The following is a 22,378-nucleotide window of genomic DNA, read 5'->3' as shown; positions in this document are numbered from 1 at the left end:
TTTGCGAATTTCTGCCAGCAATTTCTGCTTTTGTTTCAGATCTTGAGCATCTGCGGTCCTTTGTTTTATCTTTTTGTCTTACAGTCAACAAAACTAAGGTACTAAAAACAAACTTTAAAAATGAGACCTCTTCTTTTCAAGCATGAAAGATGGTGCTGCTTGGTTGGGCCATAATTGGCGTCGAGATGCACCAAGAAAGATTAACCATAAATCTTGATTTAAACCTGGCAAGCCGATTCAAAATGGTCAGGACATTGCCATGGGGATGCAGCAGAGTTTGACTGTCTCCATGACCCTTTTTTTTAGAAAAAGGTGCAATGTATGTCCAAACTGAATCACCTATATAAAAATGGGTCCTGAGTACTTATGCAGATACCACCTACTGCACACAAATGCATCACATCGTAGGCCCAGAAGATGACCTTATAACCGATTTCTGATGTAACCCTTAAAATAGTCCAGTTCATTTAATAAATGATTTACATCAGTGGTATCATGCCTAATGATAGATATACTTTTCTGAGGCTTGCAAGTTCAGGTTGAGTTTAATACAAGTGGCATGCTGCCAGCTGTGAATGGTCAACAGGGCATGTTGTTCGATATGGTCTACCACAAGATCGATCTCCAAGACTGTTGGAATCCCAATGTGTATATTGACTGGTGAATGTAAGCTTTCATTGGGTAGGAGTGAAAAACCCATTATACATTATGTCGAGGAAGGGAAGCTAACTTGATTGCTCCATTTCAACCGTATATTTCAGTTCAGCATGGAGTTAAGTAAGCTGTGTAATTTTTTGATATGGCTGCAAATTGAAATATTGCAAACACTGCTAATATCACAAATCCACATATCAGAAGTGTGCTAGAGGTAAGGAGTTTTATGGTCTTTCCATTGAAGATCAAAGAATCCCTACAGAGTGGAAACAGGCCCTTCAGCCCAAACAGTCCACACCAACTCTCCGAAGAGTAACCCATCCAGACCCATTCCCTTACCCTATGTTCTTATTTCTACGCCTAATGAATGCACCTAACCTATACATCCCTGAAGTCTATTGACAATTTAGCATGGCTAATCCACCTAGCCTGCACATCTTTGGATTGTGGGAGGAAATCGTAGCACCCAGAGGAAACCCACGCAAACACAGGGAGAATGTGCAAACTCCACACAGGCAGTTGCCTGAGAATGGGTCACTGGTACTGTGAGGCAGCAGTGCTAACCACTGAGTCACCCTAAATTAGCCCGAGATGTTGGCTCTCCTGCTCTAGGATGCTGCCTGACCTGCTGTGCTTTTCTAACGCCACCCTTTTTGACACAAATTCAGACATAGCTGGTATATCTAGGTTGCCATGATATAATGACATTGTGCAGGAGAATCAAAGCTTACAGGGAAAATGCAGGAAAGCTGACATAAGGAATATCTGTTCAGCCATGATCGTATTGAATAGTGGAACATACTCAAGGGCTGAACTGCCTACTCCTTTTCTTATTTCTTTTGCTCTTACATCAAGAATTCATTTGAGTGGAATGTTGGTTAATTAACTGGCAATATTGCTAGAGCAGATAGATATGCTACTGCTGAAAATATGCAAGCCTTGTGTGGTCTTAGCAAATGTGAGGAATCTTTCGCTATGTAAGATGAACAACTTCAACTTCTAGTTTCGTTTTAGCAATGTTTAAGCTCTGTACTACCAAGCATTTATTTTTACCTCTTAGCTTATTTTTAAAATAAAATTTTCTTGCATTTCTGTAACAGTGCAAATTATTCATTCCAGAAATGCCTTTAGAAGGTTTTAAAAATAACAATGGTGATTTGCAATAAAAAGGATACAAATTCAAAATGGAGAAGAGGAATACATTTTACAGATATTGAGCCTCTTGGATAGAGTACTGGAGGCAAATGTCTAGGAGTTGCTGAAAAGACATTTGGAGACATGGGGGATGGGATGTGGACTTTTTCTAGATGGATGAGCTAAGATTGGCCAAATGGCCCCACTCATCTGTTTCTCTCTTCTGACATGTGGTGTTAACAGAGTATTGTTGTCAGCTCTTGGAAAAAATTACACATGCAGATAATAAGAACAGATTAGTTTTATAGTTATCACTGTCTCTTCCCCAGCTCCTTGACCTCTGTCATTCTGACTCTTCTGAAAGTAAATCATCCTGACAACATGGTGCTTTCTTCCATTTCATGCTCTTTAAGGCCTCAAAGTATTAACAGCACTGAAACCAGCCATTTGGCCCAAGACTTGTATGCTGGTTTTTATGATCCACATGAGCTTCTTCCTACTTCTCTTTATCTAAATCTACCCTAGCAATATATCCCTCTATTCCCTTCAACTTCATGTGTTATCTAACTCTGCTTTAAATTCATTTTAGCTATTTTTCCCAATTTTGTCCTGTGATCGTAAGGTCCATATTTCAACCATTCACTGTGTAGCTAAGTTTCTCAGGTGTTCCTTGTTGATTTTATTGATGACTTTGTTACCTTCTATTAATGGTCCTTCATCTAGTCTCATGCACAAGTACAAACATCTTCTCTACGTCTACCCTGTCAAACCCCTTCCAGTGTAAGAGTGTAATGACGATGATGAAACCGTTGTCAATTGTTGGAAAAACCTATTTCATTCACTAATATCCTTTAAGGAAACGAATTATTGTCCTTACTTCAGGCCTACACGTCACTCAAGATCCACAACAATGTGATTGACTCCCAAGTGCCCTCTGGGCATTTAGGCACGGGCAATAATGGCTGACCTAACCAGTGTTGCCCACATCGCATGAATGAATAAGGTTAAGATAATAGATGCTAGTGCTGAAAAATGGAACAATTTCCAATACACACACCCAGTTGCAACATCAAAAGCATTCTTGGTTCAGGCACAGGACAAATAAGTTGTTTTTATATTGTCATAGGATGTATTCCCAGATTATATTACAGTTTCTCTACAATATCCCAACAAGCACTCATTGGCGAAACACAGTTTGGTTTGGAGTGAAGTTCCCTCAAAAGCACTCAATCAAACAAACCATGACAAGAACACAGAAACAAATGAAAGAGAGAAGATCCATCCATTCACACTGTACTGTCAAGCACCCCCTGGCCAGATACAATAATAATGTCTCATCTTGGAAAGTCTACACTACACCCTAGTACAGTGACTGAAATTCTTTATTCCACTTTTCCCTGAGTTTTTAAAAAAATCTTAACATAATAGCAATATGCCTTTATAACAAAATTAGCACATCTACCATATGCAGATGATACTCCTACAAATCACGCCTGTTAATGGATGCACTTTGACAAGCACTGAATGCTTTTAAGTTGCAAACTAACAATCACACTACAATCTACACAAGCTCCTGATCAAGAAACTATTAAACTCTGAGAGACCAAGTTTCAGTTTATCCAACACCAATTGGATTTTGCTGTTTCAAAGGCATACCTTAGAGCCGATTTTGTCACAAGCAACCTTGCAGAAGGGCTGTTATTGAAACTTTTGTATGAAGAACAGTATCCCTTTAATAATATGGTCCCATTCCATGTCCTATCTCAGTTTACCTGCTGTTGAAGCCAACACTCATACCATTGTTACATCCAGATTTAATTGTCAATTCCTCCTGGTCAGACTCCAATTTTCCACCCAACTTAAAGTTCACGTCCTGCTCCACCAGCAGGATAGCTACATGAAAGGTGACAGCACAGCCATATAGAGTTGAGAGGGAGTGGCCTGAGATTTCTCAACATTGACTCTGGCTCCAATGAAGGATCATGATATCAGGTGAGGCATGTGCAAGGAAACGTCCTGCTGATTACCACCCAAGGCAGGGCTAAGAGCAACAAGAATTAAGGATAAAACGGGCACAGCATGTACTCCAGGCAAGAGACTTCAAAGCCCTTCACCAAGAGTGGTTCAATATAGCAACACCCTACTGGCCGAATGGCCCAAATCCTGAAGATCAGTTTGTCAAAATTCTGCTGCATGAACCCTAACTAGTATTGAGTTCCATTTAGACTTGCACCACCTAATATCTTTAATCTAATATAATCATCCATGATTTCTGCTCTCCTCTAAATTTTACCTGTTGCACATTTCTGACTTTAATTTCTCAACCATGGGCGACTTCACTTAGAAAAGCTTGTAACTTCAGAATTTGAATTAAATTAGAATCCCTATAGTGTGGAAACTGGCCCTTTGGCCCAACAAGTCCACACCTACCCTACGAAGCATAATCCACCCAGACCCATTTCCCTACCCTATATTTACCCCTGACTAATGCATCTAACCTACACATCCCTGAACACTGTGGGCAATTTAGCTTGGCCAATTCACCTAATCTGCAATTCTTTAGGTTGTGGGAGGAAACTGGGACTGGAAGAAACCCATGCAGGCACTTGGAGAACGTGCAAACTCCACACAGACAGTTGCCTGAGGCTGGAATAGAACATGGATCCCTGGCGCTGTGAGGCAGCAGTGCTAACCACTAAGCCACTGTGCTGCTCAAAATTTAGCTCTGAAATTCCCTCCATAAACTTCTCAAGGTCTTTATCTTCCTTTAAATTGTTCCCTAACATCTACGTTATTGATCTTTGTTTTGGTCATCTGTCCTAAGATCTCCTTAGATGGCCCAGCCAGCTTTGTTTGATAATGATCCTATGATATGTTTTGGGGTATTTAACTACTCTGAAAGTGCTAAATAAATGCAAGTTGTTGTCTTTTGGGAGTTTTTGCATTGATGGTTATGACATGGTTATGTCAATTGGGCAGAAATCCATACTACATTAGTTTAAGACATTTCCCTTACCCCCAATTAAGCCATTCTGCAACCTCTCTGAATGAGATTGTAAATATAGTATCAAAATAGGGTCTAACTTGACATAAACACTTATGTTTATGAAATAAGCCACTGGCCAATTCTGCCAATGCCACTTGGTGTGGTCACCAGAGTTGGTTAACCACCAAGAAGAATCTGAGACAACTCAATATTGGTGTTAGGAAGTCAGGTTGAAGTTGTACAGGACCTTGATGAGGCCTCTTCTGGTGTACTGTGTTCAGTTCTGGTCGCCCTGTGATAAGAAGGATACTATTAAGTTGGTTCAGAAAAGATTTACCAGGTTATTGCCAGGAATGGAGAGTCTGAGCTATAAGGAAAGGCTGGAAAGGGTAGGACCTTTTTTCACTGGAGGTTGACGGGTGACCTTATAGAGGATTTATGAAATCCTGAGGGGTATAGATTAAGTGAATTGCAGGCATTTTTTTCCCTAGGGTGGGGAGTGCAAGACTAGACACATATTTTTCAGGTGAGAGGAGAAATATTTTAAAAAGACATGAGGGTCAACTTTTTTTTTATGGAGAGTAGTGAACTTCCAGAGGGAGTGGTGGTTGCGGGTACAGATACAATGTTAAAAGACATCTTAAGTACATGAATAAGAAATGTTTGGAGGGATATAGACCAAGCCCAGGAAAATAGGACTAGTCGAGTTTGGGATTATGATTGGCATGGACTGGTTGGATTGAACAGTCTGATTCCATGCTCTATGACTCTACAATTATAACTCAAATTATATCAGACTCCAAGAAAATCTGGAAGACTGCTCTTAGATCTGTTTGGATTGAAATAGAGTACAAATGCAAGGGTGAAAGATTAATGCATTATCCTACTACACTACCAGTTTATATATAAACATACCCTACAAGTGAAATAATTCCACAGAGGCTGGTATCTCATCAGCAAGTCATCCTTTAGTTACACATGAGAAGGCCTTGACACTGAGCCAGCTCCCTCACAGCAAGCTCTCAGAATGAACAGGATGTATGACACTCCTGTTCTTAAGTGTCAGCCAGGGGTTCCTGATTGGACCAGATAACAGCCTCAGTCAGGGAACTCATATTCTATGAGATCCATCCAGTTGACCTCAATCCAATCACTACATCCCTACCCCTTTGAGTCCAAGGACATAGACTGGTCCTTTTTTGTTGTAGCTCCTCCTGGGGTGTTTTACCACCAGGTCAGGTACCTCCAATTCTGCCTCTGGTATGGACAGCATGTAACACACAGTAGCTCGCCTTTTGCACCCAGAACATCCAGGAAGAAATTCATTCTTTTCTTATGGCAGCAAAGACGTCAAGTCAGCAACATCCACCGTGTCCATCTCAGATTCTGAGGAACGTCAACGCTTGAGGGAGAGAAGAAAGCACAGGTTCTGGAACAGTTGGAAAGGCAGTTGAGGAGTCGAGCGCATTTTGCTCCTGCCCTGTTTGTGAGCTTGCAGCTTTCATATGGTCCATGTTCAGGAATATCAGATTTACTCTGGTGTGGAGGCTTGTCTCCATTAGCAACACTGCTGAAGCTTTCCCTGTAGTTGCATGAGGAGTGCTCCTATAATCAAATAGGAAGCAGGTACCTAGTAAAGCTGTAGGCTGTTTCATTAAGCCTGCCTTCAAAGTTTGGACTGCTCTTTCTGCCAGACCAATGATTGATGGTGAACTTCCAGAGGAAGTGGTGGGTGCAGGTTAAAAGACATCTTAAGTACATGAATAAGAAATGTTTGGAGGGATATAGGCCAAGCGCAGGCAAGTAGGACTAGTCTAGTTTGGGATTATGATCAGCATGGATTGGTTGGACTGAAGGATCTGGAGCTGTCCTTCTATGTCAAATACCATTTCATCTTGAGGAAATACTCAAATTCCTGGCTGGTAAACGATGACCTATTATCTGTGACCAACACGACCTGGAGTCTGTGCATTGCAAAAGATGTGCACAACTTTTCCATCGTCGTCCTCGTGTTTGACGAATGGACCTCTGTGCACATCCAGCCACTTTGAGTGGGCATCCACAATGACTAAGAACATTCATCCCATGAAAGGACCTGCACAGTTGATGTAAAATCAAGTCTCGGGCTTATTCGGCCATTCCCACAAATGTAGCTGCTGACAGTAATTTTTGTAGGCACTCTGGGCACTGTTCCACCAATGCGGCTATGTCTGCGTCCAAGCCTGACCACCAGAGCTAACTTCTCACTAACATCGTTATTTTGGAAACCACTGGATGACCCAGGTAGAGTTCAGAGCTGAAAATGTGTTGCTGGAAAAGCGCAGCAGGTCAGGCAGCATCCAAGGAACAGGAGATTCGAAGTTTCGGGCATAAGCCCTTCTTCGGGCTTATGCCCGAAACGTCGAATTTCCTGTTCCTTGGATGCTGCCTGACCTGCTGCACTTTTCCAGCAACACATTTTCAGCTCTGATCTCCAGCATCTGCAGACCTCGCTTTCTCCAGGTGGAGTTCAGCCTGTATCTGGCAGTGACCTTTGCTCAGGATAATCATCCTTGCTCTCCAGAATAATATGCCATCCTCTACTGTGATCGGGTCTCTCCAGGTCCAAAAAGATTTCAATTCTGGTTGTAATGGCTCCTCATCATTAACAGCTGTTACAGTTTTGTCAGAGCTGGATTTTTCTGTGTCCACAGTCTGGTATAGTCAGCTGTGACTGGAAATGTCTCCAGAAAATTTAAAACCATTATTAATTCTTCCAGTTGGTGGTACCACCGACAGTGTATCCACCAGCGGGAGACAGCTCAATACATCACTATTTGCTACTTGGTCTCCTGAACAATGTTTTAACTAAGTTAAAACTATTTATACTAAACACTTAGTATATGAGCTCACTGCTGAATTCAGCTTGAATTTGTCCTCTTTAAGTAAACCTGGGAGGGGTTTATGGTCCGTTAGTATTATAAACTTAGATCCGTAAGGGTATTGGTGGAAAGTCCTAACTCCAAAATATGAATGCCAAACCCTCCTCCTCTATCTGGGTATATTTATCCTCTGTATTAGCCATAATCCTGGATACTATTGGCTGTTCCTCTCCACTGGGCCACCTAATACTACCCCAATGATGTAGGGGAAGGCATCGCATGTCAATACCAGAACTCACTTGGGTTCACAGTATGCAAACACCTTAGAGGACGACTTCCCTGAAAGCTATGGCTTGCCTGTGTGACCGTTTTCAAGACTGGCCCTCTTTTAGCTCAGTGGGACCTCTTTGCTGTCTCAAGTCCACGTACCTGCAGCAATTACAACAGCTTGACGGCCCAGATCCTGAAGAAAATTTTAATTGTACAGCCGAGGCTGGCTTTGCTTTGGGGTTCTGCTGTGGACTGACCTAAATTCCTTATGTTCAGGTTATGTCCTGAGTGAGGATAAGCAATTGCCTTCACATTAGTGGTGTTCCCAAGCTCAGTTGGACTGGCGAGGGTGTCCACTTCCATCAGAACACCCTGCAACTCACATTCTCCACGTGCCACATTTTACATTGATTAGGCCAGTTGTAGTGCCTGTTTGAAGTCCTGTTGGGTTCAGCTAGCGGGCACTTTTGCATGTTTACTTCACTAATCCCACTCTCCCCACCAATGAAATAACTCCACAGAGGCCAGGTATTCTGTTGACCAAGTCATCCTTTATTTACATGTGGAGAGTCCTGACACTGATCCAGCTCTTTCAGAGCCATCTCTCAGAGTGAACAGGATGCCTGACATTCCTGTTTACATTTGTCAGCCAAGGCTCCCTGATTGGACCAGATTAACAGCCCTAATCAGGGAATTCATATTCTATGAGATCTACATGGCTGACCTCATTACAATTACTAAAACAAATGCAACAGAAAATCGTATCTGGAGAAACAAACGTTGGCATTTCATATGAATGCTACTCATTTTACATTTTATTGCCCTGTCATATCTCTTTTACACCCAGTACAACAGAAAGCTTTTAGTGTCAAAATCTTAAAGCACACAGCATCAATAATGTGAAGCTGGAGTGAAAATTATGCCTTTTGCTCTTCAAAAGAATTGGAACAAAGCTTGTGAGGAAGCTTTGTCTATTCTTGTCTTCTTGAAAAATATACATCAAATGCCTGATTTAAGAAATAATACCAAAGCAATTTGCAAAGTGACAAAACTATTTTATAATCTGTTTATTTCTATGGCAACAAGGAATGGAAGACGAAATGGGAGACAATTGCTGTACTATTACTCAGAGACACAGGTAATGTTTTGGGGACGTGAGTTCGAATCCTGCCATGGTCAATAGTGGAATTTGAATCCAATAAAAATCTAGAATTAAAAGTATAATGGCATTTCAATTGTCAGAAAACCCATCTGGTTCATTAATGTCCTTTAAAGAATTAAACTGCTATCTTTACCTTGTCTGGCCTACATGCGACTTTCCACAGCAGTGTGGTTGTCTCTTAACTGCCCTTTGAAATGGCTGAGTAAGCTACTCAGTTGTAATAATTGCCAACAAGTCTCAAAAGAGAAATGAAACTACACAGTGCACCTGGCATCAATCAAGGCACCCGAAATGACAGTGGCAAAATAAGGGGCGTTGGGAGTTGGTGTGGAGTGCCAAAATTGGGAGAGCTGTCCAGAGGAGACAGAATGCCAATTATGGGAGACTAGTCAAGCAACACAGTCATGCTGTCATAATCATACCTACAATATCCCAGACACTACCATCACAATCCCTGGCTAAGTCCTTTTCCAGCAGAAAGTGGCGGCACAGTAGTCTGCAGTTGGAAAGGAGTTTCCCTGGACATCCTCAACATTGACGCTGGATACCATGGAACATAGTGAAAAAATGTGAAATGTTCAGGTAATAATCAGTGCCCCTTCATGTTGAACAACACTTGGAGAAAGCACTGAGTGTGGTATGGGGACAGAACAAACCTCGGTCAGGGATTTCACTGTCTATCACTAACAGTGGCTCGGCAGAGGCACTACTGATCAAGCTGGTCAAGTCCTAAAGGAAATGGCTACTAGAGTAGGTTTGCAACAGGTGGTGAGGGAACTAACAAGAAAGAAAACATGCTCAACCTCAAACTTACCAATCTGCTGTAACCAAGAGTGACCCAGACATAGTCCTTACAGAGATAAGGTCCCATCTTCGTATTAAGCAGTATTGTGTTATAAAGCAGTATCACCGTTCTAAATGGGATGGACTTTGAACTGATCTAGCAAATCCGAAACAGGGCATCTACACTGTGGGCCATCTGCAATAGCAGCAGAATCATGGATCAACATAATCTGCAACCACATAGCCCAGGAGATTCCCCACTCCATCATTACCATAAACCTGGTTCAATGAAGAGTGCAGGAGGACAGGTCAGGAAGCATCCCTAAAAATTAGTTGAAAGCCTGATGAAGCAAGTAACAGGAATGCTTGAATGCCAAACAGTAGCAACTGATAGACAGGGTTAAGCAATTTCACAACCAACAGATCAGATCTAAGCTCTGTATCATGTCACATCCAGTCGTGAATGACAGTAAACAATTAAACAACTGACTAAGAGGAGGAGGAGGAGGAGGTGGAGGAGGAAGCTCCACAAATATCCACATCCTCAATGTTGGGGGAGCCCAGCATTTCAGTGCAAAACATTAAGGCTAAAGCATTTGCAACTATCATCAGCCAGAAGTGTTGAGTGGATGAGCCATCTCAGCCTCCTACAGAAGCCCCCAGCATCAGAGATACCAGTCTTCAGTCAATTCAATTCACTCTACATGGGTGAATGATTTTGGTGGCACTGGATATGGCAAAGGCTATGGGCTCTGACAACACTCTGACAAAACTGCTGAAGACATTTGCTTCAGAACTTGCCACTACTCTAGCCAAGGCAGAACTGGGTACTGCAGATGCTGGAGATTCAAGTCAAAATTAGCGTGGTGCTGGAAAAGCACAGCAGGTCAGGCAGCATCCAAGGTGCAGGAAAATCGACGTTTCAGGCAAAGCCTCATTCCTAATGAAGAGCTTTGCTCGAAATGTCAATATTCCTGCTCCGCGAATGCTGCCTGACCTGCTGTGCTTTTCCAGCACCACTCTAATCTCGCTACCTTAGCCAAGCTGTTCCAGCACAATTGCCTAAGAATGCCTAGACACACAAATGAGGACACATCCAGCCCAGCCAATCACTGCCTCATCAATCTACTTTCGATCATCAGTGAAGTGATGGAACGTGTCAGCAACAATCCTATTAAGCAACAGCTGTTCAGCAGTAACCTGCTCAGTGTTGCCCAGTTTGGATTATGTCAGTCAGCTGCTGACTTCATTCCAGCCTTGGTTCAAAAATGGACAGAAGACCTGAATTCCAGAGATTGGGAGAGTGATTATTGTTCATATCAAGGCATCATTTGAACAAATGTGGCATCAAGCAAAACTCAAGTCATTTGAAATTGGAGAGGGGGATTCTGGAGTCTGTTGGTTGGAGTCATACCTGGGACAACCCAAGATAGTTGTGGTTGTTGGATATCAGTCATCTCGGGTTGAGCACATCTCTGTAGAAGTTCCCCAAAATAGTGTCCTCAGCCAAACCATCTCCAGTTACTTCATCAACAATCTTCTCTCCATCACAAAGCCAGAAGTGGGGATGTTCACCAATACTAGTACCATGTTTGGCACCGTTCGTGACCCATCAGATTTGAAGCAGTACATGTTCGAATAAAGCAAGACCTGGACAATATCTAGGCTTGGGCTGAAATGTTGCAAGTAATATTTGTGCCACAGAAATACCAGGCAATGACCATTTCCAATAAGAGATAATCTAATTATTAATGGAATTACCAACACTGAATCAAGGTGCTGGGGGTTACTACTGACCAGAAATTGAACTGGGTTAGCCTTATAAATACTGTAGCTGCAAGAGCAGGACAGAATATGGCCTCAAGTAAATCACCCAAAGCCTATCCAACATCTGAAATGCACAAGTCAGCGATGTGATGGATACACCCCCCTCTATGAATGACAACAGCTCCAACAACACTCACGAAGCTTGACACCATCCAGGACAACATGATCGGCAACACATCCACAAACATTCAGTTCCTCCACCATTGATACTCAGTAGCAGCAGTATGTATCAATCACAGATGGACTGCAGAAATTGGCCAAAGCTCCTTTGACAGATCTTCCAAACCCATAACCAGTACTATATAGAAGGACAAGGCCAGCAGGTACCTCACTTCTCAAACTTTTTTTTTAATGGCCTGTCATTCCTGGCCTGGTAAGTATACGGTCACATTTCTGATATCATTTTTGTAAAGCCCTGCACCATTCTCTAGTGCTGCTACATTTTTATAATAGCATTACAATCAGGATTGCATGCAGTATTCTTAAGTGTGGTCTAGCTATGATTCAATATAAGTTTAGCTTAACTTTTAATTTTATCCCGGCTTTCATCTTACATCTCGTGATTGTTGATTTTAATGGTTGTAGAATCATGAGATCTGAGAGCTCTGTGTGACAAACTCCATTACGATTCTCTGATTCAAACAGCTGCGGAGAGAGATCCTACAGAAGCTTTGTAATCTTAAGGGGCTTTAGAGCCAGAACCAGTATTGTTAAAATTGAGGTACGAACCTGCCTGCTTGTCACTAGGATAAAAACAGAAGATGAAAACATGGAACTGAAATCCTGATCCGTGGAGAACTTTTCTTGTTAAATCAGCCATGCACTTTAATCAGGAGTCAACCACATTCATTGTCATTCAGTGACTGAGGAGCCAACAACAGTCTCAAAATGTTAAATATTTAAAGACATCATTTCAGCACTCGTGTGTGCATCCAATTGTGTCTGCCTTTGTGTATACAAGTCGCTTAAGTCCACTGGTGCCTGCCTGCGTATCTATGTGTATTGTGTGTATAAATGCATTCTACCATGTACTTCGTAAGTGTGGCACAGATGATGGATGCCATGCAATGACTGTACATCTTTTTTCCATTGAACCATAAAATCTCTCATCTCAGTCTCTAACTGCCTCAAGTGACTCTAATCGCCATTGTCCATGTGTCCAGAGGTCTACATTTGTCTGAGATTAAAAACAAAGAACTGCAGATACTGGAAATCTGAAAAAAAAACAGAAAGAGCTGGAGAAACTCAACAGTTCTGGCAGTAGCTGTAGAGGGAAAAACAGAGTTCACTTTTCGAGTTTAATGACCCTTTGTCAGAACTGAAAATCGCTGGGAAAGGTGGTATTTATGCTGATGACAGGGTAGGGACAGGGTGAATAGAATACATGGAGATGGGAGAAAGGGGAGAAAGAAAAATGGAAGAGATAAGCAAACAAGAAGCTAACTGAAAAAGATAAATGCTGAGTAGAATGTTAAGAAGAAGTGTAATTGATTGAAAATGGGTTAGCATTGCTGGGGGTAACCTATACAAGATAGGACTTAGAAGGAAGGAAAGAGTAAAGTGCGTAAAGAAAGGTATTCACATTCTGAATTTGTTAAACTCAATGTTAAGCCCTGGCTTCTCAAAGATATCTGGGTAGAATATAAGCCTTGCTGGAGGACTGCAGCAAGTGCTTAGGGCACTGGTGTTCACAAAGCAGCGACCCCCATCTGTGTTTTATCTCTCCAGTGTAGAGGAGACCACACTGACCAATGACTACAATAGACTAAATTGATTGAAGAGCAGGCAAATTGTTGCTTCACTTGGAAGATTTGTCTGGATCCTTAGATAGTGAGGAGGTAAACAGGCAAGTGTTGCATCTTCAGCAATTGCATAGGAAGGTGCTGTGCAGGTCATGGGAATGTAATAGGAGCAGACTAAGATGTCCTGGAGGGAACAGTCCCTATGGAATGCTGACAAGGTACATAAGGGGAATACTTGGTGGCATCCTGCTGGAGGCAGTGAAAATGTGGCTTTTGAACCGATGGATATGGAGGTTGGTGGGTAGAAGTGAGGATCGAGGGATATATCATTGTAGTGGGAGGGAAAGGAAGGGGTGAGGGTAGAAGTGTGGGACATGGATGAGACATGGCTGAGAGCCCTGTCAACCACAGTGGCGCAGAGCCCTCACTGGAGGGAAAAAGATGGACATTTTTGAGGCCCCCTGTGGAAGTGACATTGTCAGAACATGTGTGATTGAGATGCAGAAACAGTGAGAATGAAACAGAGTCCTGACAGGAAGTAGTGTGTGAAGATTTATAGTCAAGGTAACTGTGAATCAGTGGGTTTGTAATGGTTATCGGTGACTGCTTACTCCCCAGAATGGAAACAGAGATGTTGAGGAAGGGAAGGGAACAATTGGGGATGAACCAGGTGGAGGTGAGGGTGGGTGGAATTGGAAGCAAAAGGTTTGTTTCCAATTTCTACCTTATTGTCATGTTCACCTGGTCCACCTCTCACTCTTCTCTTCCCTCTATGTTTGGTTCCCAACCCCCAACCCCCCATACTTTAGCTTGTCTGCATTGCTCCCAACAGAGGCAATTCATTTTCAACCATTTGCCCTTCTTGTCAGCACTTTACCCAATGTTTACTTCTCTCTCGGCTATCTTTATTTGTGTATCCCTTCTTAATCTCCTCTCTCTCTGGGCACTATTTCTATGTACTTTTTCACCTTTCCCACTCCATTATCAGCATTAGCAACACCCTTTCCTGGCTATTTTCAGTCCTGATGAAGGGTCACTGGACTTGAAACGTTAACTCTGCTTTTCTGCCTTGTTACAACATGGAAACAGATAGCCGAAGCAAATCACCCTTCCTACTTCAAAATTCACAACACAGTAAAATTAAACCACTGAAGACCCCCAAATAGTCACTCCAACGGTTCCTAACCAGACTTTTGTAAACAAATCCCAGACTTGACGATTAACTAATTTCCCGACACTAGTTTTGTATCTTCAACAAAATCTTAACATTCTTTCAGATATCCAATAACTTTAGCAGAGAGAAAACTAAACACAGTAAGTTCATTACTGTATGTGTTTTAAACCTGAGACATTTGTTTTCAGCCCCTATTCACACAAAAGATAGACAAACAAACACAGTTTAGAGATAAATAATAGAAAATAACAAAATTGGTAAGATTACTTCAATGGCTTTTACGATGCATTATTTCACAGATATACATGTGGACTCCTCAGCTGCTTTACTCGAAAAATTGATCAGGGTTACCCAAGCAAAGACTCTAACTCAGTTTTCTACTCTTTGGGCTTGCGGAAACTGGTGTAACAGGTTAGGCAAGGAGCTTTCAAATCCTCATGCTATCTCAACAGCAGCCCAGAATCATCTCTCAAAATATACCTCAAAAAAACTTTGATTCTAGTCCCACACTGATAGACTGATCAACTCTTCTACAGCCTTCAATTACCATTCAACAACTGCCATCTGTGTAAACAAGGGTCTCTTCCAGACTTGCTGGAACCAATTCCCAGGTACTGAACTTGTTAACAGCCAACTTCAGCTATCTGTTTAATCACAATGCTCTTCTCTGTCTATTAGAACTTTTATCATCAAGGCTTAGCCTGCATTTAGCCTCCAGGTCTGCCCTCACAAACCAAAAAAAACCTGACTAGTCTCAACTGGTCTGTTCTTTTCCTTTTACCACAAGCTGTCCTAAAGTTCACAGCTCAGTTTGAGCTTGCAATTCAAAATTAACAAAAGAATAAAAATTAAAATAATGGAAAATCAGTGAGGGTTCTAATACCTCTAATACCAGTTGCTGCCAGAGCTCCTGAGTTTCCCCAGCAGTTTCCATTTAAGATTATCTGTATATACTTATTTATGTTTTTGTGTGTCCTGTCTGTGTATGTTTGCAACTGTATGTATGTCTTGCTCAGTGTTTACGTTTTTATGATTGTATTTGGGTGATTCATAGAAAAGCGAAGCAGGTCAGGCAGCATCCAAGGAACAGGAAATTCGACGTTTCGGGCAGATTCCTGATGAAGGGCTTATGCCTGAAACGTCGAATTTCCTGTTCCTTGGATGCTGCCTGACCTGCTGCACTTTTGCAGCAACATATTTTCAGCACTGATCTCCAGCATCTGCAGACCTCACTTTCTCCTCTTTGGGTGATTCACGTTTGTTTGTGCAAATGACAAGTTTTCTCACTTGCTCTTCCAAAGGTAATTGGAGGTTAATTGAAGCCTCTTGAAGAGTCAATCAGTCTGTCAGTGTGGGACCAGAATCAAAGTTGTTTTTTTTTAAAGCATATTTTTTGAGAGATGTTTCTGGGCTGCTGCTGAGTCAGGGTGAAGATTCCTGGCCTAACCTGCTACATGGAGTGCCCAGAGCTCCCTGCCACTTTGACTGAGCTTTCATGATTGTGTCTGGTCTGTGAAGGTGGACAGCAATGCCTGACTGTCCCTTTCCTACATCTGCACATTCTGGCAGCAGTCATTAGTTAGTTAACAAGGGAAAAATATTTTCTATTTTCCTATTTTCCTATGGCACATTTGGTAGCAGGTGTGGCATTTAATCAGACAGGAAGGACCCCATCCCTTCCTAAGGTGGCACCAATTAAGGCCCTTACGCGGGCAGTTAATATCACTAAGACACCATAACCACACTCACTGTTATAAGCCCAGCAGTATGTTTTTTTCAGGGCTCCTGTGGGGGAGTAGTTGGACCCTCATTGAGAGGAAGAAGGGTCCAGCCTCGAGAAGGAGAAGGGTCCACTGAGTCCTCTATACTCACAGTCCCCTACAATCTCCTTTCTGCTTTCCTCCTCAATCTGAGGTCTCATGCATTTGTGGTACTGGTATTGCCACCATCTTCCTGGTGGCATGCTGAGGACAGAAGAGTTCCCGGGGGCAGGACCTCCGTCCCTAGGGTCCTTGATCCAGGGAAGATCATTCACTGTCAGGTTATGTGCCTGAGAGGCACAAGATACGGCAGGCCTTTTGAAAAAGAGATAACATGGGGCTCTTGCTAGCTCTCCAGCAAGTACCCAAGATCTAGTGCTGCCATAAGACTCCATTCTTTATGTCGTAGAAAAGACGGCTCAGAGCTCAGTTTAGCACACACTACAACTGGCAATAGTCGAATGTCAGAAGGTAAGAGAAATAACATTTTAATGGCACTTCATGGGAGTGCAAGGAATAAACCAAATTCTAGGCCAAACGAGGAGACATATGGAAAGGCAGGGACATTCAAATAATTGATTGAAATGATGGAGGATGGTCTTGAGGGAAGGCAAAAAAGTGGCAGGGATTCTTACAGAAGAAACCCAGAGCATGTGGGCTAGTTGGTAAAAGCATGCGAATCAAGGGAGGAGGTATAGAGGTCATTTCAAAGGGATGTTGTAGTCAACGGGATTAGGGGCTACGGGGAGAGTGTGGGTAAGTGGAGCTGAAATGCCTATCAGTTATGAGTAAATGGCAGAGATGACTTGATGGGCCGAATGGCCTTACCTCCATTCCTATGTCTAATGGTCTCTTATGGATGAAGCAAGAAGAGAGGAAGAGAGATCACTGAACTCAGTAAACACTGGAGGGCAGTGTAGAACTATGGCCCAATTCCCCAAGGTAAAGCACCACTCAGACCTGCAAGCTTATCAACTTAACTATTGGCACAGTTTAAGAAAAAGCAGTTTCATTTATTTCTTTATTTTTGAAAAGATTATTCCAGTCTGCTGTCTATTAAAGTCAATGGTCAAAGCCTGTGCAAATTGATTTTCCAGAATGTTCTTCACATACTTTCTCTAAACTTAGTCCCATATCAATAATAAAAGCTGTCACTTTTAATCAGCTGCGCTCGCCTCACATTTCTCTCCTATCTGATTATTGTTAACGACTCACTAAAGTCTCCTTTTGGACAACCTGCCAAGTAAAATTTGAAAAACAGCCAAAAGAGCAGATGGTGTAAAAGCAGGTGAGAGGTTTTGCCTCTCCTCACAGCTGACCTCCAACCTCTGAACAGCCATCTTCAAATTCCATTTTCGTCGCTCCATGATTGAATTTCTTTTCTCCTGCTGAAAGTGATTTGCTTGAAGACACTGGTCGAAGTGTATGGCATTGGAGTCATGCATTGCTCCTAACATTAAGGAGCCAATCTGCCAGACAGACTCAGATTTGTTGTTCTGTTCACTTCTTGCAGCAAGTGAGTCGGCTCATTCGTTGAAACATTTCCATAAATCCCTGGCTCCAAGACATCAACATGGATTAGGGAATTGGCCACAGCTTGATTTTAACTTATGACGGGCTGTCTGCAGTTAAAATCAATCCAGCAGTTACATCATCTTCTGTCTAGCCTGAATTACTCTTCAAAAACTCTGGAACTGAAGCTAGCTGGAGTGATGGTGACCATAAAGCTATCATCCATTGTTATAAAAACCCATCTGGTTCATTAATACTCTTTAAGGAAAGGAAGTTGCCATCCCTACCTGGTCTGCCATTACATGCACCTCCAGACTCACTGAAATTTTGTTCGGTATTAACTGCCCATAACATAAGTCACTCAGTTCAATGGCAATTAACCAAGGATAACAAATGTTGATGGTACTAGCGATGCTCACAGATCCTACGAACGGATAAGACAATATTCTTCCTCCCTACATCCTCACTGCATTGAGCTCAGGTCATGTTCTCTCCTCTGGTTTACCCTATCTTTGTCCTTGCACATTCCCAAGCTCCCTTTCTAGTGAAATTGCAATTAAAGGTAGGCAATCTGTGTGACCTTTTCTCCTGCCACATTCTGAGCTTTCTTCATTATTTCTGGCATGGGAGAGGCTAGTTCAACAAGTAAAACAAGCGATCATCCTCAGCTGTGTGGCTGAGTACCAGAGTACTTACCCATTCGGCCAACAGAGATAAACCCTTTAAATGCAGTGTCTGTAAAATTGGTACCAGCACCTCAAATATAGTCTTCTCCTCAAAGTCCCACTGAAACACAGCTTTAATTCAACTGATGACAAATCGATCTTCTGCATTTTCCTTTCTGCTTGCTTCCCAGTTTCATAGAATCATGCAGTAACACAGTTTAGCTGGAGACCATTCAGCCCATCAAATCTGCCCTGACTCTTTCAAGGAGCAATCCGATTAATTTTACTATCTTGCTCTTTCCCTGTAGCTCTGGAATTCTTTTCTCTTTCAAGTATTTATTCAATTCCCTCTTGAAGGCTGTTTAAATCTCTTTCCATCACCTTATCAGATATGCATTCCAAATCTTAACTACTGGTTGTGCAAAGATAAAATACTGTGCCACCTCTGGTTCTTTTGCCAATTACCTTAAATATGTGCCCTCGATCATTGCAATAAGTCCAGCCAAACCAAGAAATGATCATCATTATCCTCATGATGGTTTCCCCTTGTTAAATACGTCTCAAAGCAGGCTGTGTTTTTGCATTTATTCTTATTGTGAGGCCATTTACTCTGCTAAATTATTTATTTCCTTTGTTTGTCTGCAGTTTGTATTATTTTATTGTTGCTGCACTCTCTGCTGCCTTCATTATTGATCATGTCCGTCCTGGTGGTGCCAAAAGGGCCTCATTATAAACTAGCTGATTTCATCTGAATTGATCTACTCTGTGCAGATATTTGAAATGTATAGAACATAGCAGGGGAACCGCAGGCTGTCCTGGAGAAAGAGAAAGCCCCTTTATCCTCAAACAAGGCTTGGAAGCAGCACTGAGACAAAACAGTTAATAGCTGACTTGGGCTGTGACTTGTGCACTGCTTCCTAATACTTCAAATGTCACACAGGAATGGAATCAAATCCCCAGTCCCAGTAAATCAACACCTATAACAAACACATTGAGGACAGGCTTTCTGGGACGTTCTAAACTCAGCAAAGGTGGAAGGCACTGGTACAGAGAAAGAGGGAGGTGAAGAGGAGGGCAGAAGAAGTTAGGTTAGGAGAGGTGAGGAATAGTCCAAGAGAGAAAAAGGTGAAATAAGGAGACACCAGCAGAAGAGGGAGTGGAAAGGACTGGAGAAAGGAAAAGAGGGGCAAGCGGAGGAGAGGCGAGAGAATACATGAGATGGAGGGGTGGGTATAAAGATAGAAAGGCAGTAGACAGGAGAAGAGGAGATGGGGAAAGGGGAGGGGAGGAAAGAGGGGAAGGGTGAGAAATAATAGTGGAATAGAGAAGAAAGGAAGGTAAGGAGGATTGGAGTCCAGGTACTTGGCAGTGGTCTTCCAAAGGAAAATGTATCGCTAACACAAAACAAGTTCAAACTCAACAAAAAAGTAAAATACTAAAGATGCCAAAAATATGAAATAAAGACAAAAGCCAGAAAAAAGACACAGCAAGTCAGGTAACACCTATGGAGAGAAATAGAATTAATGTTTTGGGCCAATTTACTTTTCAATGGACAAGAGGTCATCTTGACCTGAAATGTCAACTCGTTTTCTTCATGCTGCCTGAATTGCTGAGTTTTTTTTAGCGTTCTTTGTTTGTGGGTGAAAACTCAGGTTTGATAGGCAGATGAACTAATTAATGTACTTTCATTGGACAGAGGCCACCAGTATATAGTTGATCCACTAGATATAACAGGCAATTGCAAAATAGTGCATTAACAAGCTCTGATATAAATAAAGTGTAATAAGAAACATGACAATGGGAGACCACAGAGACACCCAACACATTGAATGCTGTACATGTTAGCTTTTCTATCAGTTATTTCTTATTGATTTATAAAATAATACCAAATTATTTCTTACCTGAAGAAGCCAATAGCACCTCCGATGGAAAGTGGGGATAATAGAGGAATGGACGTAGCAGCCATATAGACACTGTGAAGAAAAAATACAAATGACTGAGATTTCCTGTGGTTAGATTCAATGCTGTGCTGTTACATATGTTTCTTCAAATGTTTGTCTCTTTTCTTTAAAGAGCTGATTTATACCAACTTCAACTGGAATGACTCTTCTTTATGGGGTAATTTTGTGATGCATTCTTCCAGCAGGGAATTCTGTCTGAAGAGTTGTTACCATATCTCTGATATGTGCTCCCTTGAGCCTGACCCCTTATCAGACACATGGGCTTGTGGGAGTACCCTTTATATATGAGACTTGAAACTACAGCATGATTGCAGAAGGCCATTCAGCCCATCATTTTTGCTTTGGTTCTCCAAATGAGCAATTCAACTAGTGCCATATCTTTGCCTTTTCCTGCAAACCTACATGATCATCCTTTTCAAAAAACAACAAATTCCCTTCAGAATGCTGTGAATGAGCCTGCTTTCACTACACTCGCAGGCAATGCATTCAACATCCTAACCACCTACCATGTGAAAACGATTCTCCCTGTTTTTCTTTTGCTTCTTTTGTTAATTGTTTAAATCTGTGCCCTCTCCTCGAAACTTATGTGAAAGATAAGTTTCTCCTGACCTACTCTGTCCAATCCCCTTTGAATGTTTCTTGTCAAATCTCCTCTCAGCTTTGACTTCTGCAAGGAAGAGAGACCCAACTTCTCCAAACTATCGTTCTATCTGGATTTTTTTTTAATCCCTGAAATCATTCTTTTGAATCTTTTCTGCAATGTCCCTGAGGCTTGCACATTCTTCCTAAAAAATTGGAGGTTGAATCATTGTCTTGTACAAGTTTAACATAATCTCCTTGTGCCCTACACCCTTACTAATAAAGCCTAGGGTGTTGTGTGCTCTATGAAATTCTTTCTGAACCTGTTCTTCCACCTTTGACTTATGCCCTGGCACAGGTCTAGAGGAGGTTCACGAGAATGATCCCAGGAATGAAAGGCTGAACATATGAGGAACATTTGAGGACTCTGGACTATACTCAATGGAATTTAGAAGGATCAGACGGGATCTAATTGAAACTTACAGAATACAGAACGGCCTGGACAGAGTGGACGTTGGGAAAATGCTTCTATTGGCAGGAAAGATGAGGACCCGAGGGCACAGCCTTAATGTAAAGGGAAGATCTTTTAGAACGGTCATAAAGGAAAACCACTTTAGCCAGAGAATGGCGAATCTATGGAATTCATTGCCACAGAAAGCTATGGGGGCCAGGTCATTGAGTATATTTAAAACAGAGATAGATACATTCTTGATTGCCAAGGGGATGAAAAATTACAGGGAGAAAGCAGGAAAATAGGGTTGAAAAATCTGTTGGCTGATTGAATGGCAGAGCATACTTGATGGGCCGAATGGCCTAATTTCTGCTCCTATGTCTTATGGTCTTATGCACAGATAGAACCAAGTTTTTCTTCTCCTGCACTCACTTTAGAACTATGCTCTTTATTTATATTGTTGCTAAATGATCTTTGTTCAAAAATGAATCACTCAACATTATACGACGTGGAACCTCATAGAATGATAGATCTTTCATTTCTCTGCCCATTTTACCAACATACTATTTTGAAGTTCAATACGTGCTTCAAGTTTGTACTGCTTCCTAGTTTTAGATTTTCTGCAAATTTTGAAACTATGCTCTGTATGCCAAAGATCACTGACTCCAGGGGCACTTTACAATAAACCATCCTCCAGCCCAAAAAGCAAACATTAAACACTGCTTCCTGTTTCCTGCCAGTAAGCTAAATTTATGTCTGAGAGCTATAAATTTGCTCACAAGTCTGTTGTGCAACACTATCAAATGCCAGTTGGAAGTCTACATACATTACATCATCACCACTGTCCTCATCAAATC

At 41.9% G+C, this 22,378-nt stretch overlaps 1 protein-coding gene across 1 annotated transcript in view; it reads right to left on the bottom strand.

Annotated features, from left to right (window-relative positions):
* camta1a (calmodulin binding transcription activator 1a) overlaps positions 1-22,378 on the bottom strand; it is a 1,231,004-nt gene that overhangs the window by 251,752 nt on the left and 956,874 nt on the right. The window contains exon 5 of the mRNA XM_060851985.1: positions 20,432-20,503. Coding sequence (XP_060707968.1) covers positions 20,432-20,503 — 72 coding nt within the window. The remainder of the gene's footprint in view (positions 1-20,431; positions 20,504-22,378) is intronic.

Source organism: Hemiscyllium ocellatum, chromosome 37 (genome assembly GCF_020745735.1).
Source record: "Hemiscyllium ocellatum isolate sHemOce1 chromosome 37, sHemOce1.pat.X.cur, whole genome shotgun sequence".
In the NCBI taxonomy this organism is placed as follows: domain Eukaryota; kingdom Metazoa; phylum Chordata; class Chondrichthyes; order Orectolobiformes; family Hemiscylliidae; genus Hemiscyllium; species Hemiscyllium ocellatum.
This window is presented reverse-complemented; position numbering and strand designations above follow the sequence as displayed.